The sequence below is a fragment of the Rhopilema esculentum genome, chromosome 19 (genome assembly GCF_057945365.1).
Source record: "Rhopilema esculentum isolate cy_ngs chromosome 19, ASM5794536v1, whole genome shotgun sequence".
In the NCBI taxonomy this organism is placed as follows: Eukaryota; Metazoa; Cnidaria; class Scyphozoa; order Rhizostomeae; family Rhizostomatidae; genus Rhopilema; species Rhopilema esculentum.
The window spans coordinates 4962914-4979900 of NC_142833.1; the positions used below are offsets into that span (position 1 = coordinate 4962914).

The window sequence follows — 16987 nt, forward strand, 5'->3', positions numbered from 1 at the left end:
CATCGCTTCTGAGAATCAGGGGCGTTTCCTTTGCTTATGCGAAACAGGAACAAACTTGTCAGATTTTCCCTTTGGTTTCATTTTTGAATATACTTGTTTATGAGACAAACTAGTCTCTTAATTGATAAGATTCGCTGTTTATCCCTTCACTCCTATACTAGTTGGCTTTTCCAACATTCAAGGGATTTAAAAATGGATTTTAGTTATTTTCAATCATATAAAAACCTGCAACATTTCCTGACAATTTTAACATTGGGAGTTTATTGTAATATCAAATTACTTCTCGAATGTAATATCAAATTACTTGAATGAAATCTTTGTAAGAAGCAAATAGGCAGTCATTGCAAAGGAGAGGGCAGGGGGGTGGCAAAATTTTACTACTTTAAATTCTTTATTTTTAAGATTTTTCTACTCAAACAACAGGTAGACAATGGAATATAATTTAACCCTAGAAAAAATAGAAGGTAAAGAAATTGAGGAGGCATGCAAACGAAAATAATTTAAACGTTCATTTTGTATATAGAATTTCCTCTACATTTTCCGGCTTTATACCTCTGGCTAAAGCCCCTTACTTTTTGCTAAAGCACCCTGTTTAAAATCTTGTTTAAAAGCACCCTGAATTATTCAGATCTTTTTTCGCTACTCAGCAACCTCGTATAATAAAACGAGAGGCAATACAATCTTGCAAATACTGAATCAGATTTAAACCAAAATGAAAAGATCTCTGTGGATTTTCCGACAAAATAATAGGATTTCCAACAAAGGATTTATGAGATTTCCATAGTGTGAATTTAATCAATGGTTTCATAGGAATACCGCCAAAGAACTAAGAAGGAATGGTTTGATCAAGGCAATGTTTGGGGAAACTTCGAAACATCACTTTTAGAAGAGTAAACTTGCAATGGGTAGCCTGTGCCCCAGACCCCTAACTCTACTTTCAAGATAGGGGTCTGGAACACAAGCTAGCAATGGGCAGCGGGCTATCTCATTCTGAGGAGCAAAGACTGGGAATGGAGTGCTTTTAGATGTCAAACAGGCATATCGTCCTTCAGCATTTTTAAGAGTAGGCTGAAGAGCAATTTGCCATTGTCAGTCTAACTATAATATTTTTCTTTTCTGTATTTTAAACATAGATGTAATTTTGAATTATTTTTTTAGTTTTTTAATATTGTAAGGTTTTGATACAGCACCCCTGAAAATCAGTCCTTTGGACAGAGTGGGCTATCCGCCATTATTCAAATTTTCGTACATTGAAAATTTTGAAATTCCATTGATGGAAAACTAAATATGTTTTTCATAAGATAGAGGTAGATGGTTGTTTTGTAGAATAATGCTAATTCGTATACAAGGTATGTCTTACATTTGAAAGGGAAAAATTCGAGGAGAAAACGCATGATTAGGATTATCAGAAAAATTAAGTTGTTTGAAGGAAATTGATTTTTTCGCAAAAAAACGCAAATGCAGGTGATTTTGATACAATAGGTGCTATTTAGTGAAAAATAGTTTTAGTAAATAAAGGCGAAAATTAAATTATTCCACGATTGAATCAGAAATATATCAAAATTTGAAATATCTTAAAGACTATACAGCTATAAATGCATTAAAATTCATTGTTTTACTGTTTATATGCAAAAGCGGTATATGAATATAAAAATATAACAATCATATGCATATTTCAAGTTAACATTTTCAAAGAAGTTGAAAAAGCCAAAAGCTTAACCAGAAAAAAAACAGTTGTATTTAGCAGAAATTTAAATGGCCAGTTTAAACGAGCTAATCAATTCACAAGTTCGCGCCAGCTTAGCAAAGTTGATGTTCAAGAGGCGGTCAACAAAACAAACTCAATGTTTGCTCAAAAACACCTGGAACATAAGGAATTTTTTACGTCTCTTTAAACACGTTTACTGCCTAAAGCCCTTCGTTCATATTCTGCAAAACTTTCAGGTTAATGCTTTCATTCTTTGCTGATGCGTTCAATGGAGCTTTTTCCCTATAATCATTTCTTAAATTTCTGTTCCTATAAAGACAATGTCCCACCATATCGGTTTTCAACAAATTGCTGCACTCTGCTACTGATCGACTCCCAATTCATCGTCCATAGCTCTGATTTGCTTGATAACCTTCAATTTCAAAAGATTTCTATTCAGTAAACGTGTCTAAGGATTTATAACAGCTATATATTTATCATATCAGCCCCTCTCCATCCTGTTAGAGCATATTTTATTTTAGATGAAAGCCCGCTACAAACGGTCAGGAAAAGGAATAAATCCTCCGCAAAAATGGCCCGTACAAGGCGAGAACTTACCTGGGCATAACGGTACGAAAGATATTTTGCTCAAAAATTTCCTCATCGTGTGCGGAGGAGTTAAGGGCTTGCAATATGTGCAGACCACACAAGAATTTGAAACAAACAAAAATTACTCAAGATGTCCAACAATTTCTAGTAATCTGCACCGATAAAGAATTGAAACTATATAACAATAAGTGATGTATCGTCTATATCGGTGATACTGCCAATGCGATAAAAAACTTTCAAATGGTATTGAGCTTAAACATTTATAATCGATTCATACAAAAGTTTGCTTGAGATCAGGACCCTAGACAGCAGGGAGGGACAGGGGTAGCGGTTCAATAGCAAACAAAGGATAAACAACTTTGTGATTGTTATTGGCATTAGATTCACGTCCCAAGTCCTAGATGTGTCCTAAGGTCAGCTCAAGGTAACATAACATCATGTGGAAGACTACATCGATTATAGATCCCAAGTTCTAAAGTAGCATGATTTCAAATTGCTATCTTTAGGCATACAACCTGACTGGGCTGTCTTTTCTAAGCCGAACAAAACGAAAATGACTGATTGATACCAATACGAAACGAAGTTATGATTGAAGGAAATGGAATGAGCAATACGCTGCAAGAGCACCTTTTCAGCATTTTGAGGAGTGTGAAGGCCTGTTCCATACAGAGGCAGCCAAACAGTTCTTCAATGTATGTCACGAATTCCTCCACATCTTCCATCAAAGGATCTATAATGGCAAAGATCAATCTTTGATTAGCGTCAGTAAAATGACAGAGAGGAGCGTGAGGCTGACAGGCAATTAGAAGCATCTAAATAAACCTACAATGCCGGACAAAAATGAGATTTTCTGCTCCCACGAAGATAGGTAAAAAAGCAACCGTACGTTTACTATGTGCCATATCGTATACCATTTCTTTATTACTGGTAGCCTCACTTTCAGTTCTCAATTCGAAAACCCTGTTATGGAAAGATGGAATACACGTTGGACTATACATGCAGGCTAGTAGTCGACTAGTAGTCGGGTAGTAATTAGGTGGTAGTCAGCTATAGGTCGGGGCTATCATTCGAGTTAGTAGTCGGGTAGTAATTGGCTGGTAGTCAGCTATAGGTCGGGGCTAGTAGTAGGATAGAAGCCGGGTGGTAGTCGGCTAGTAGTCGGGGCTAATAGTCGAGTTAAAAGTCGGGTAGTAAAAAAGCATTTATCTAATTATGGGAAAAGAACAAAACGAAAAGCAAAGCAAATAAATGTCGAACCAATTGAAAAACGCCATTCAAGAGGCATTCCCACAGCAGAACAGGATATAGAAAACCCTTGCTTATCATAACTGCATTCGATGATACACTTGATCATTCAGCTTCATACCATGTATATATTGAGATGGTTTTCGATAGAAACAACATCAGAGAAAGGCTTCCTGCAAGTCAAGGGTTGCCAAACCCATTTCGAAGCTCAAAACAACAGAAGTATTTGTAGCTTCACAACTTCATTCTCTCTATCCCTGCTTCGTTTTGTATAGGTAGTTTCTAGCAACTTTTTTAAAATATTACCAACTTGTGGATGAATTCTGTTTTGATAACAAAGATTGCAAGTTTCTAAGTAAAAAATGCCATACCATCAGCTGACAGAACCCAGGCCTTTGTCAAATCTTTTACTTGTCGATGATCCCTTATCCCATTCAAAGAAGGTAATTTCTTGACAAAAAGAAAAAAAAAATTTATTCAATTCGAATATGATCTCTTACTTTAAAACTGAATATTATCAATACGCTAGGCCCATTTTTGACAAGCTTTATATTTAATAGCATTGTTTAAAAAGTTTGAAATTTGATAAAATTGTCAAAAATGTTTGAAACTGCGTCAAAACTAGGGGCTAGGGCACCTAGGGTTACAAATACTTAGGGAGGATATACGGGGCAGCGAGTAACTCACGTGGCATTTGTTGCATAGTTTTTGAAATGTTTTTAGAAATAGCAAATAAAATCATGATGTTGCAATAAGCAAGTATTGTAGCAATATTAGCAAGGAATTTTCTATTAGCAAGAAATTGTCAAAACTGATACAAAAAGACGTTAGTGTGGCGTAATTAGATATTATTCAAAATAGCATTTCATCTCCTCTAGATCATAGGATAAATTTTGCCGTTGAATTTTATCATAAGCGGCTTTGAAAAAAACAAACATTTAGTAAACTAAAGCTGTTCGTCTGACACTCTTCAGAGTTTAAAACGTCAGAACATAGATCGAAAACTCTACGTTAAGAAATATATATACCCAGAAAAAAAACCGCTACTGTGTAGACAAAAGGAATTCGTTTTCACCTTAGGACTCCACTGGTAACATTCTAATAGGCAAGCGGCACTGATTGGTCAACCTATACAGTCATGTGCTCGTGTTTTCTGATTGGCCTATTTCGATTCACAACTGGGTATATATATTTCTTAACGTAGAGTTTTCGATCTATGTTCTGACGTTTTAAACTCTGAAGAGTGTCAGACGAAAAGCTTTAGTTTACTAAATGTTTGCTTTTTTCAAAGCCATTTACAAGTTTTGTACCACCAAAAGATTGTTTATCATAAGCAGGCAATCTACCGTTCTCCGGATCATATTTATCACAAAGTAACAAATATATCACCTTTAAATCAAATGCTGATTTTGTGTGCTACGGAAAATAAAGCACTATCTTACCACTGATTCACAAGAATGACATTGAGGTACAGCTTTTGATCCCTCATCGATTCCCTTTGACTCCTCCTTCTCTTCCAGCTGCATTGAAGCACCCGCAGACTGGCATGTTTTGGATGGGACATTACCATTAGGAACAATTTCCTTGCAAGTCTGGGTAGTAACAATCTTTTTTTGCCTTGTTGACTCTTGCTTTCTCTTTTCGAATTGCATTTTACTCTTGTCAGTCTTCTCCTTAATTCTGCCTTTCGCAGGAAGCATCTTATTTGCTTGATGTTGCCCATTTTCATTGCTTTTTAACGTCCGTTTATTTTGTAGTTTTACGCTTTGTAGTACTTCGTCTCGTATATGCGGTGGCAGGGCTTTCAGGACCTCTGGATCGATCGTAGAAAGTGTCAGTTCTTCGTCTCTGAAAGTGGAGATACCTTCTGGCGGATTATAAACGTCTTTTTCAGTCATGACTGGCTGATTTTGTTCTTTATCTTCCACGGTATCAAAGTAAGGCCGATTTGCATTTTCAACCAAAGCATCACTGACATGTTTAGGATACGCAGACTCATCATTCAAAAATATTTCATCGCCTTTTAGATTCGGTTCACATACCAGCCTATCTTCATTCGTTTTCAAACAATCATCTCTGCCTGATTTTCCATTTTCAGATGTATCGTATAAACAATTTTCTGAAGCTTCGATGTTGGAAAGCATGTTAGAACTGCATGGCTTTACATTCAGAACTTGGTTCCTCTGTTTATATGCCTCAGAAATGCTCTTTCGCACATCTTCGGGCAGCTCATAAAACACAGTTGGATCTATTTCTGATAATGGTGGTAAGCCCAAATTAAACCCCAAATTATCTGACCTTGAAGAACGTCTATCCTTTTTTGGCGATCCACTTAAAGATGGCAAAGGTGGGTCTTCTGTACCCCGAGATTTCCTGACATCGAACTCACCACTTAATGCGTCTTTTAATGGTATTTTCGTGACATACTTCGATAGAGAAGTTGCTTTCTTAGTAACATTGTTAAGTTTCTTACCCTGCTTCTTCCCAAAGCCTTTAACAGGAGATTTTTCCTTTAAGGTATGTGCCTTTGATGGCAGTTTAATGTCAACTGGCTGTGCATCGAGGCCTTCAACATTACTTTCCATATTACCGGCTTTTTCATCGATTTTAAAGGGGTCAATACACTTTGCTTTTGAATGGTTTCCAAAGTCAATCGTTTTCAGCATTTTTTGTCCGGATTTTGAATTCACAAGTTTGGCAACCTATAAAATGTAGGACTATTAGTAAACAAGAACTGACCTTTCTTGATTGCTCGTCCTTTTGACTTCGTATTCGTAATAAAAAGAGAAAACCAACGAAAAATCAAGTTAATAGATAGGAAGGATGGAGCTATCAATAAAGGAAGAAATACAGGAGCAAAAAAAATAACTACTTGGCCGTGCAATAGTAAATTTTGAAACTGATTTGTAACGAAGTAAGTGGGCATTACCAAGATCTGTGCTTGCACATAAGTAAATTTTGTAAACAAACATTGTAGGCAAAGTGAAAAACCTGCCCAGTATTGCACCGACCAAAGGTAACTTCTGACACACTGACGTAGAAAAAGATGAGAGGGCAAAGTAGTTTTACAGGTTAAACAGAGGCAAGAGAAGATTCAGGTAAGTTTAATCACCAGAAAAATGTACAAATAGTATTAGAAAATATGTACTTAATTTCATACTTGAATTCCCATGCCTCTGATGTCACTTGCAACGATTTTAAACTGCTGCAGAAGGTTAACGATTTCTCTGCCAATTATATTTGCATTGTCTGTTGGCTGAGAAATGGTAGCTGACTTGGACACATTGTCACAAATACCATGGCCCATATGCTTGAGGGGCTCCGGTGCACCTTTCTTTCTAATCATCAGCTGGAAAGCAAGAAGAAGATACGACATGTTCCAAGAGCGCCCAAAGCCTGACATTGATAGTCCATGGCTTCTTAAATGCCTACATTTCAACCTTACTTTTACTTAAGGAAATAAACGCAAGAGAGATGGGCTGAAAACTGAGTCAAATCCCGCCAATGCCTTGAGTAGCATAGGTAAAAAGAATGGTACCTAAGACCTACTGAGAATTCACGAAATAGAATCTCAAAGATCTGTTGATTCTTCTTTGAAAAAGCTTACCATAGCAAAGGGCCCTTAACAGTCAAGCATGATGCAAATTACATACTCTAATGGTATTTCGATTGTTAAATATGCTAAGAGATGCACGAAAAAAGCCATAGGTATCGACTTTAGGCCCTATTGGTAATTGATATTCCATTCATCTTTCATTTTGATATTGAATGGATATCTAAAAACATTACTTGAGATTGCTGATATTGAATGGGTATCTAAAACCTGACTTGAGAGATCATATCAACAAAAATGTTTTAATAATAAATTAACTTAGAAACCTTAAATGGTCGTTGTGATGGTGGCTAGAACTACGTTTTCTTGGCAACAGCCTGGTTTTTTAAAATCAAATGGGACAAAAACTTGTAAAAAAAGGTAGATAAAAAACAACAATTTGAATCAATACTTTATAATACCTTGAGAGTGATGTGACTGCCTTTCATTTCTATCGCTTGTAAGCGCTCACTTACTTCTTTAGCCAACTCATATAAAAAAGAATGCGCTTCGTGATGCTAAAAAGGAATGAGAAGTTAACGACTAACTTTTGCATTTACAAATAAAGGAAATGAAATTATTTTGGAGCATCCTTCTGATTTCAAAACAATTCTAAAAAAGGCAAATTAAATTGTCTATCGTGTATCTTATATAGATAATAATAATAAATATATAAATATCGCGTAATAAATATATAGAATCTAAGAATCAGACAGGTTTATACAGTATCTCGAATTTGAAACGCCAATATTGTTCAAAGAAGAGATGGATAATTTAAAAGATAATTTAAGGGTAAAATCAATTTATGATGACAAAATGATTCTTGCTTCGAAATGGCATGAAAAAGTGGAATCTTAACACATTGCCTTAATATTTAGCACTCCCATTGAGAAAAAATCAAAAACAAGTAAAAAGCTAATCAGCAAACATTAAAGGAACTGTTACTAAAAATAATTATTGAAATGCGCCAGATCTACCTCTACAAATCGAATTCCATAATTAATTTCTGCGGAAACACTTTGCCTCTCGTGATCTGTTTTCAGTTGCCTGTCATCAATTCCTCGACAGTTATTGTATAACGACTGGCCTGTTTTAGGCCCAAATTTTTCTTTGAGTTTGTGCAGTGAGAACTGCCTTAATTCAGCACACGTATTCACACCAATTGCAAGTAACTTTGACTGCATAGAGTAGCCAACACCAGGGAGGTCTGACACTTTTTGACAGCCTAAGGATAGACTAAAAAACTTAGTTTAAGGGACAGCAATAAACTAAAAAATGGTCAGCTAGAAGCAATCTATTTTGAAGGGGCTGCCAGATGAGTGCAAGCTATACTTTATTAAGAAATTTTTATGGGCTATCCAGCCCCTCGGCTATTTTTTGCTTCTGATGGTCCTCTTGAGGTCTACATACAAAGATAGAGCCTGACAAAAAATAACTTTATCTAAAAGTAGGTCGGATTGTTAAGAAAAATTGGGTTCACATGCTTGATGAGGCTTAAAAAAATCGTAATTTAACTGTCAATTTCGAGAATCACTTTACCTGATAGGAAACTATAGAAGAATCTGTTAAAATAACTTCATTTCTTTGAACTCCAACTTACTTAGGTATCAAAAGCCACTGACAATTAATTGTTTACCTTGAATCAAAACGAAAGACTTTTACTTTTCATCACTTTAACCTTATAATTCCAATACTTATGGTTATTCCAGCAATATGTTGGGAGCATGAGTCCATTATTAAGCGGATGCTGCAGGAATAGTAAATAAACAACAAGGAAATTTAATTCATGACTAAATCTCCATCTTCCAAGGAACACATTGATTTTCAAATTTGAGGGGCACAGAGAAGAGAACATTTGTTATCAATTATCAACAAATTAATCTGCTTAACAGGACAATTTCAATGGCCGATCTCCTTCTCACTGCTTTGGTGAAGCCATTGTTTGCCACTAAAGCCCTCTTCTCTCAGACTTGGCAGGCTTGTGTCGTGTCAAAAATAGAAAACATCGCAAAAAACTGTAGCTGTCATACCTACAAAATCTAGGACATCTTTCTTTTGCAGATGAAATTGCCCGTTTGGCTTTGCTTTTCTTGTCGCCATTCTTGCTAGAAGTATGTTGGATGCGACGCCAGCTGAAGCTGAACATTCGGTTTCTTTCAATATATCTGCTCGCATTCTGGCGGCCAGGTCCATAACAGTCATCTCTGGAAGAAAGAATAGAACTGAAGAACACACTGAAGACGGATTCAGCGCAGTAAAACGTTTTGGACGAGACAACCAAGCCAATTAATCATATCAAAATACTTTTTCCAGGTTTCCGATAAATGATATGATACGATATACGATTTGAGATTTTACAATATCATGTTAAGAAGCGTCTGCAATGAAGAATCTCTGAAAATTAGAAAAATTCAAAATCTGGAACTTTGGTCTGGATCCAATTTCACTCAAAAGTATGTTGCTTTTGACCACTGTCAGTGACCACTGTCAGATTTTTTCTTCTATTTGTAAATCTGAAATTGCACAAACCAGAGCGCTCAAAGACATTTTTTCAACATCCTGTTAACATACTATTTGCTAACGGACAGGTGACGCAACTAGTGCATTTAATACTTTAAAAGTAGCGATTGGGCTTTACCTATAGCTGATTAGGAGCTCTTGTCTAGGAAATATACAAAGAACAAAGCAGATATAAACATACCTTCTGAGACCAAATTTGAGATGTCAAGTAACGCTTCATCGCAACTGACAGCCTCGATTTCACTGGTGAATGACACTAGTATTTCATAAAATTTCTGCGAAACAGTCCTGTAGCTTTCAAAATAGTATGGAACGCATATAAGTTCCGGACACATTGTCCGTGCAGTGCCAAGGAACATCCCATTTCGGACACCTTTGCTTCGAGCTTCATAGCTACATGATGCAATTTCCGATTTTGAGTTGAAACTCGCTGCCGTTGCGGTACCTGCAAAAATAAAATACAACAAACCATACGAAAATTTCTTTTCTTTAGTCCATTAGTAAATAGGGTTAATAAAGGGGGCCTACCGAGCTTTGAGATATGCAGATATAACTAATGAGAATTGTAAAGTAAATGGGTCAGAAGGGTCAGAAAGAAGGGTAACTGCATGGTGACTACAGCAGAAACAGATGACTGAGTCAACGCCCAGTGTTTCCTTGCTGAATCTAGTTTTACATAAGAAATTAAAAACATAACACACCTTTTGAGGCATGACACACTGCAATTGGCTTCCCCTTCAACTCCGGCCGGTCCTTTAATGCAACGGACACAAAAAAGGAATCCATGTCAATATGCATGATCAATTTTTCACTCTTTCCCTTTGATGTCTTCTTCAAGTTTTTAGACAAGGAAGCTTTGTGTATCATTGTCGCAAATCGTTTCAGTTCACTTTTCCACATAGATAGGTGATGTAGTCTTGAGTTGGAATAAAACTCACTCATGAATCCAGGGTCACCTGCCTTTCCCATTGCTTTCGTTGGCGATGTGTTGCTGTAGTCGTGCTTTGTGAGATATGGACCCTTCGTGGTGTGATCGTCCTTCACTTCGGCATAAGCATTATCTGTTTTGCCTGCATCTAAAGGAAAATTTTCTGTCTCTTCTTTGGTTGTGTCACCCGAATTAGTGTTACCGTTATCGTCATTAATTAAACAAGAATCAAAAATTTTATTCATAGAAAAACTTCCGTTTGCATCGTTAGCTGCATCGCTATATGGAATATCAGTTGTTGGAATAGCAGACAATTCATTTTGCTGTTCCATTGATAGATTATTCCGGGAAATAGTGGAGACATTGAAATGCTTCTCATTTGGTAAGGCACTGGTCGAAGGTTCTTGACCGTACCGACTCTTTGAATGCAAAGGATCTGAACTTGTAGCATTCACTATCGGGTATCCTGAGATTTCCTCGTCAAATGCAGCAAGGCAATCAGCGTCTGTTAGGCCAGAAGATTTTTCATCCTTAGATGATAATTTCTTAATCGAGCAATTATCATTATTTAATTTACTTGATTCGCTACCAATCTGTTTCGGCTGGAAATTGGCAAATGCCTTTGCTTCCTTTTTTCCCGAATATAAACGATATTTCTCAATAGGGAGCAGTTGACCAGCTTTGACACTGAGAATGCAAGAACAACACTCTTACAACGTGCAATTTTTCGTCATTCAAATAAAAATGGAAGTTTACAATGTTATAAAAGAAGAAAAATCTAGGTTTTTATCAGCTTGATATATAATAACTAACGTTTTTGTGTCAATAATAAATCACCTCAGTCATAAGCAAAACAGGGCAGGGAAACAAGGGTTTTCTATTGGAGGGTATATATTATGAAAAGTTTGAGTTTCAATTCAGTTATAGATGAGCAATTTAAAGTCCAGGTGTTTATTTTGCTTAAGTCCTACCAAAAGTATTAAGTCTATGATTGGGGACAGCGAATTTGCATTAATTGAATAAAAGCTTAAGATAGAATTGACCCGGTTTAGTGAAACTTAAATGTAGAGAATTTTAAACTAAGGTGCTACTATACTCTATTATATTAAATAGAGTTAGTCAACCAAGACAAACTCAAAATGATAGATTGTTCTTATATAACTGTTTACCATTTATCTGATCTGAAAAAACGTTATAGATAATAAAAAAATTATTCCTTCAAAGGATAATATTCTAACATCAAAAATACCTTTCAACAATCCAGTCAGGATGAACAACTTTCTCATCTCTGAAGAAAAATGAAATCAAGTATGCAGATGCATCAGAATCTATGCATTCAAATAGAAGTATAAAATACAAATATTTTACTGAATTTATAGTTTTGCTTAGTTTTGAAGTATTTTGTTTATTTCTAACCTTTTGGTGTCAAACAAACTTACTAAAGACAATAAACAAAGTCAGGAGCAAGAAGTGAAAGTAGCTGCAGTTTAGTGAGGCTAGACAAATCTTTGGATATTGAGAAAGCATGAAATCTTCAGGGAGTTTTTTTGCTGGAGACAACATATCAATCTATAATTGGAAAGCTTGGAAATACTTATTAAGTCAATGAATCAAAATGTTTTTAAAAAATATTAGACACAACAGGACACAATTGGGAAAAATCTAGCTTTTGCCAGCTGGAAACAATATGCATTGAAAACTTCAAAACAGGAAGAAAAGCAGAACAATTTTATCAAACACTACTTTAAAACTTAAGAGCAAAGAAAATGATATTGTAAGTTCTGCACTAGTTGATGCAACCTTCATATCATACAATCAATGAGCTATTGCAACTTACTTAAGTTCTTTAATTTTGCTGTTTGGAAGATTGGTCGCAATTGTGTGTGTGCACTTTCTTTTGGAATAATAGTGTTGGTACTGTCCTCCATGTTCAGCCATTATTTGTTTTAAATGATCTGATGATGGATCTAAAAGAAACACAGATTGATAATTATCAAATTAAAAAATAAAGACCATACAATCAAACTATACTTTAGATTATTGCAAATCTCACTCCTCAACTCGCACGCTCATGAGGTCACTAACTCTACCACAGAAGTATCCACTGCCTAATTTCTCACTTACTCATCAATTACTTACTTACTTATTAGGGCTAGGGATAAAAGTGTATTTGACCATTTAGCTAAAATGACAGGAATTATCCAGCAAATAACTTCTTTTATCTGATGTGCATGGAAACATCTTTGAAAAATGAAATCAATTTGCAAAATTTTCAACAGCTGGAGGTTTATGACTTGCTGGAATTTGCTGGGTTTCAAGTTCCCAAAAAATCAAAGAAGGAAATTTGATTTACAGAGTGAGACAAAATTAAAAAGAGCAAGAGTCCTTACATCAAAGAGCTTAATTGGGTGACACAAGTTGCAAGAAATACTTTCTGGGTTATTGATTTCAATCCCAAATAATCCTTTTTTGGGTTAAAAGTTTCTAACCCCAACCTGAGCACTGCTACACTAAATACACAAGAGTGTCCCCATTGCTACCTCACCAGCCTCAAATCATATCATCTTTTCCACTTTCCATTTGCTTTTTTGTAGGCCTCTATGCTTCTCCCTAACATTACAGACTAAAAATATTCTTGGTACTAATGCATTCTAATGACATTATTTTGACATAGAATATTAGTTTGTAGCTTGTCTATGAGTAACAGAACAATTTAAGAAAGGATGACAACTTACTTGTATAGCCATTGACAAAAATGCAAACACCCTCAAATATATTTGATCTAAAAAGATGTGTAGAAACTATGTTTCAATTAGTGAACTATATGAAAAGGTAATATCAAATGGGAAAAATTGAAAAACAAGTTTCACACACTATAATAGATTGCAAGAAAGGGAAGAATCAAGACAAAATTTTCTTTCTTCTAACTGTTTTTTGTTTTCCAAATTCATTCTAATTCAGGCACTGTGGAACAGGGGGGCTGGGGAGCTTTAGCCCCCCCTTGTTTTGCAAAAATGCCAAATATTCAGTAATGCACTACCAGTCCAGGTTCAGTACACATTTTAGATTCCACAACATACATTTCCACAAAATATTAAATAAAAATACAGCAACATCAAATGTCAAGCAAGTAAAGCCTTTTTCATAAGGCTTTAGCCCCCCCCCACTTTTTTAGACCCCCACTTTTCTCAACCCCCTGTGGTGCCTGTAATTGTAAATGGGCACAATGTTGTTGGTTCTTGACAAATGAAAAAATTAGTTTTACTTTTGCTGTGAATTGTCTCTCTTGCTGTTCAAGCTTTCAAATTGCTCTTGTAGTTTCCTTTCCTTTTCTCTCATGTAACCATGCTGAGGAAAAAAATGAAAAAATTCATAGATTAATAGAAAAAAAACAATTTAATAAATTTGCTAAAATATGTCCTTTATTACTTATATTCGATTCCAAGAAAACCTCTTGAAATAGCTCCAAGAAGACAAAGAGAGGGCAGTTCCCCTTAGCAACACATATAAAAGAAAGTGCCACTCAGTGCTTTTATGGTTGGGACTAAATCTTTTGAAACTTTGGTCTAGAACCATTTTTAGTGCCTGAAAAATAATATTTCACTATACAGGAATGCACAAAAAATAAGCTTTGCAAGATTCAGAAAGCTCAAGATAAACTTTCAAAATGTGTTTTTTTCTTCTAGAAACAAATTTTTAGCATTTTTAGACTTCCATTTTGTGCTAAAAAAAATTTCCAAAAAATGTTATAGGACATCAAATTTGGATCATTTGGATCCAGATTTGATCAGGCTAATATTGAATCAAGAAATAGAGGACCTACAAATTTGCAGAAAGCTAATTTCAATCCCCCGGATATCAGAAACGAGCAAAATTTGAAAACTTTGAAGAACTCAGATGTTGTATGTGGGACCTCTCAAATATTTGGGCTGTATGCATGCATGGGTTTACCCCGGACTGCAGAGTAAGGCAGTTTCCAACAAGACCTTGGGTGCTCAAGAGCAAAATTTTGAGTGTGCAAGTGTGCACTTTGGTATAAGTGTGAATTTAAATTGTGTATATAGTGCGCAAAACATCGAGGAAGATTAAACATTGACATGATCGAGAGTTGTTTCTTATCTATCAAACCAGTGCAAGATTATATAGATCTTAAGTAAACATGATTCTTTATTTGCCCTACGCAAAAAACACACCAATGTAGCCCCCAGACCTCAAAATGTCATACCTTTAATCTTTACCAAGTGAAGTGTGCAAGGAAATTTTAGAAAAGATATCTCGGGTGGCACTTGCCATACTCAGTCTGGGGTTTAGCTACACAACTTGCTTAGTTCAGGAACATTACAAGCAGTGAAACATTACAGAAGATTAATGATCAGACAACGTTTTGAACATACAAAAGGTTGAGCTGAGGTAAGAAGAAAAGGGTCAAAAAGGGGCATCTGTCTTGGGGGGCCTGATTTCACTGATAGGGACCAGACCAAAGCAGGGAGGCCCTCCAACTTACCCAGCCTTCTCCATCCCATCCATTGTCATTCTTCCGCTTTGCTCCTTTTCTCACTTCATGGTTATTTGATCTGTTTGATTCTTCTTCTGTTTGTGTGTTTTCTTGTTTAAAGAGCATTTTTGACTAAAAACACTTCCAGTTCCCGCCATTAAAATTTTAGTTAGGTCCGGCCTCGAGACGATCCGGCTGACTCGTTCTCGTTAAGTAGTGACGTCATTTGGATTTTGACCAATGATCTATAAAAATTTGTTTTATAACAATTTTATTAGATCAGTTATTTTTTGGAGCACATGATCGGTAAGAACACTGAAAAACGCTACTTTTTTGGCGATATAAGTTAATCTTATATACATTTGCTGAAACGTGACAACACGTATTGGCTAAAATTTAGGTCGTTTACAGCCCATGCCACAGCCACTCTGCAAAAAATTTCTGCTTTCAAAATGGATTTGCAAATTTCAAAGCTTTTGATTGCGTCATCTTTTTGTTACTCTATTGGCCGAAATGCTACTGGCGAGTTGTGGGGATAAAAGTGAACAAAATATGAAAAGCCGAACCTCTCAGAAAATAAAGTTTTGTCTCACCTGCAGCTACCAATTTAAAAAACTATTGACAAAACTAAGACCAAATAGATGGCTTGACGTGTATTAATTGGAAATACGAGAGCTTTCCATCTTTGGAAGACTTTAACAGCAAAACTTAATCTTTTTAAAAATTATTTTCCCAGATGAAATACGAAATTCATACTGAGATTAAAATTTGGATTTCTTGAGAGGTGATAACTTTGTATTCTTACATTCTAGTTTATGGAAAAGACAGGTAACATTTTTTATTTCAAAAAGAAAGATTCTTTAATAACTAAGATTTTTGGAGAACGGCTATCCAGAAGATGCTATTTCAGCTTACATTAAGGAGAAGATAGGAAATTTCTCGGCTGACGTAAAATTTGGTCCTCAAAAGTGCCCGGTCTATCTAAAACTACCCTGGATCGGTAACAGCTCCTTGCGTTTTGAAAGCCAAATAAAAAAGGCCATTACAAATTGTTTCTTTGCGGTCAACCCACGTGTTGTTAATAGTACCAAAAAGGCCCTTCCATCCATTCAAAAGGACTGCGTTCCTGCCACACAAAAAAGTTCTGTTGTATTTGAATTTACGTGCCAGTGTGATTCTGGCTACGTAGGACGCACCACCCAAAGATTGGAGGATAGAATAAAACAACATGTTCCGTCTTATATTAGAAACAAAACCCATCTCCAAAGAGAACAGCCACCTCGGTCTTGCGAATCTAAAATTACAACTAAAACCTGCGATTCTCCTATCGGGCAGCATTTACTAGAAAACCCAGATTGTGCAAAAAGCTATAATGGCGACATGTTTCGGATTATTGGTAAAGCCCGATCGTCGTTCCACCTAGCAGTTTTAGAAATCTATCTACATAAGCACGAAAGAACCGCTACTGTGTGGACAAAAGGAGTTCGTTTTCACCTTAGGACTCCACTGGTAACATTTTAATAGGCAAGCGGCACTGATTGGTCAACCTTTACAGTCATGTGCTCGTGTTTCTGATTGGCCTATTTTGATCCACAACTGGGTATATATATTTCCTAGCGTAGATTTTTCGACCTATGTTCTGACGTTCTAAACTCTGAAGAGTGCCAGACAAAAAGCTTTAGTTTACTAAATGTTTGCTTTTTTCAAAGCCATTTAAAATATTATTTAAAAGTCAACTTTTGTAGACATGTCCAGGTATTTGTTCGAGCTGAAGACAAATAGTGACGGTTTAGAGGCTTTTTGTGAAAAGTTGTAAAAGCTGTATTTTGCCCCCCCCCCTCTCTCTCTCTCTCTCTCTCTCTCTCTCTCTCTCCCTCTCTCCAAAAAGCCTTCCCTGGTAATGACAATAGT

At 36.0% G+C, this 16987-nt stretch overlaps 1 protein-coding gene across 1 annotated transcript; it reads right to left on the bottom strand.

Moving 5' to 3' along the window:
* Positions 1-487: 487 nt before the first annotated feature.
* Positions 488-16507, bottom strand: LOC135688192 (translesion synthesis protein REV1). Its single transcript, XM_065204923.2, has 15 exons — positions 15086-16507; positions 13847-13929; positions 13317-13363; positions 12419-12548; positions 11831-11869; positions 10355-11268; positions 9835-10098; positions 9164-9337; positions 8111-8358; positions 7556-7651; positions 6702-6890; positions 4984-6243; positions 3913-3991; positions 2924-3026; positions 488-2120 (listed from the first exon to the last, which is right to left on the bottom strand). The coding sequence occupies exons 1-15, from the start codon at positions 15200-15202 to the stop codon at positions 2018-2020; spliced, it is 3846 nt and encodes a 1281-aa protein (XP_065060995.2). The 5' UTR covers positions 15203-16507; the 3' UTR covers positions 488-2017.
* Between the last annotated feature and the right edge of the window lie 480 nt (positions 16508-16987).

What these genes read in the sequence shown, in the direction of transcription:
- LOC135688192 (XM_065204923.2), bottom strand. Translation starts at nt 15,202, where the DNA reads ATGCTCTTTAAACAAGAAAACACACAAACAGAAGAAGAATCAAACAGA. An exon ending in CTCAAATTTGGTCTCAGAAG is followed by an intron (nt 9,338 to 9,834) that starts GTATGTTTATAT and finishes TCTTTCTTCCAG; the next exon opens with AGATGACTGTTATGGACCTG. An exon ending in GTCATTCTTGTGAATCAGTG is followed by an intron (nt 3,992 to 4,983) that starts GTAAGATAGTGC and finishes CTTTTTGTCAAG; the next exon opens with AAATTACCTTCTTTGAATGG.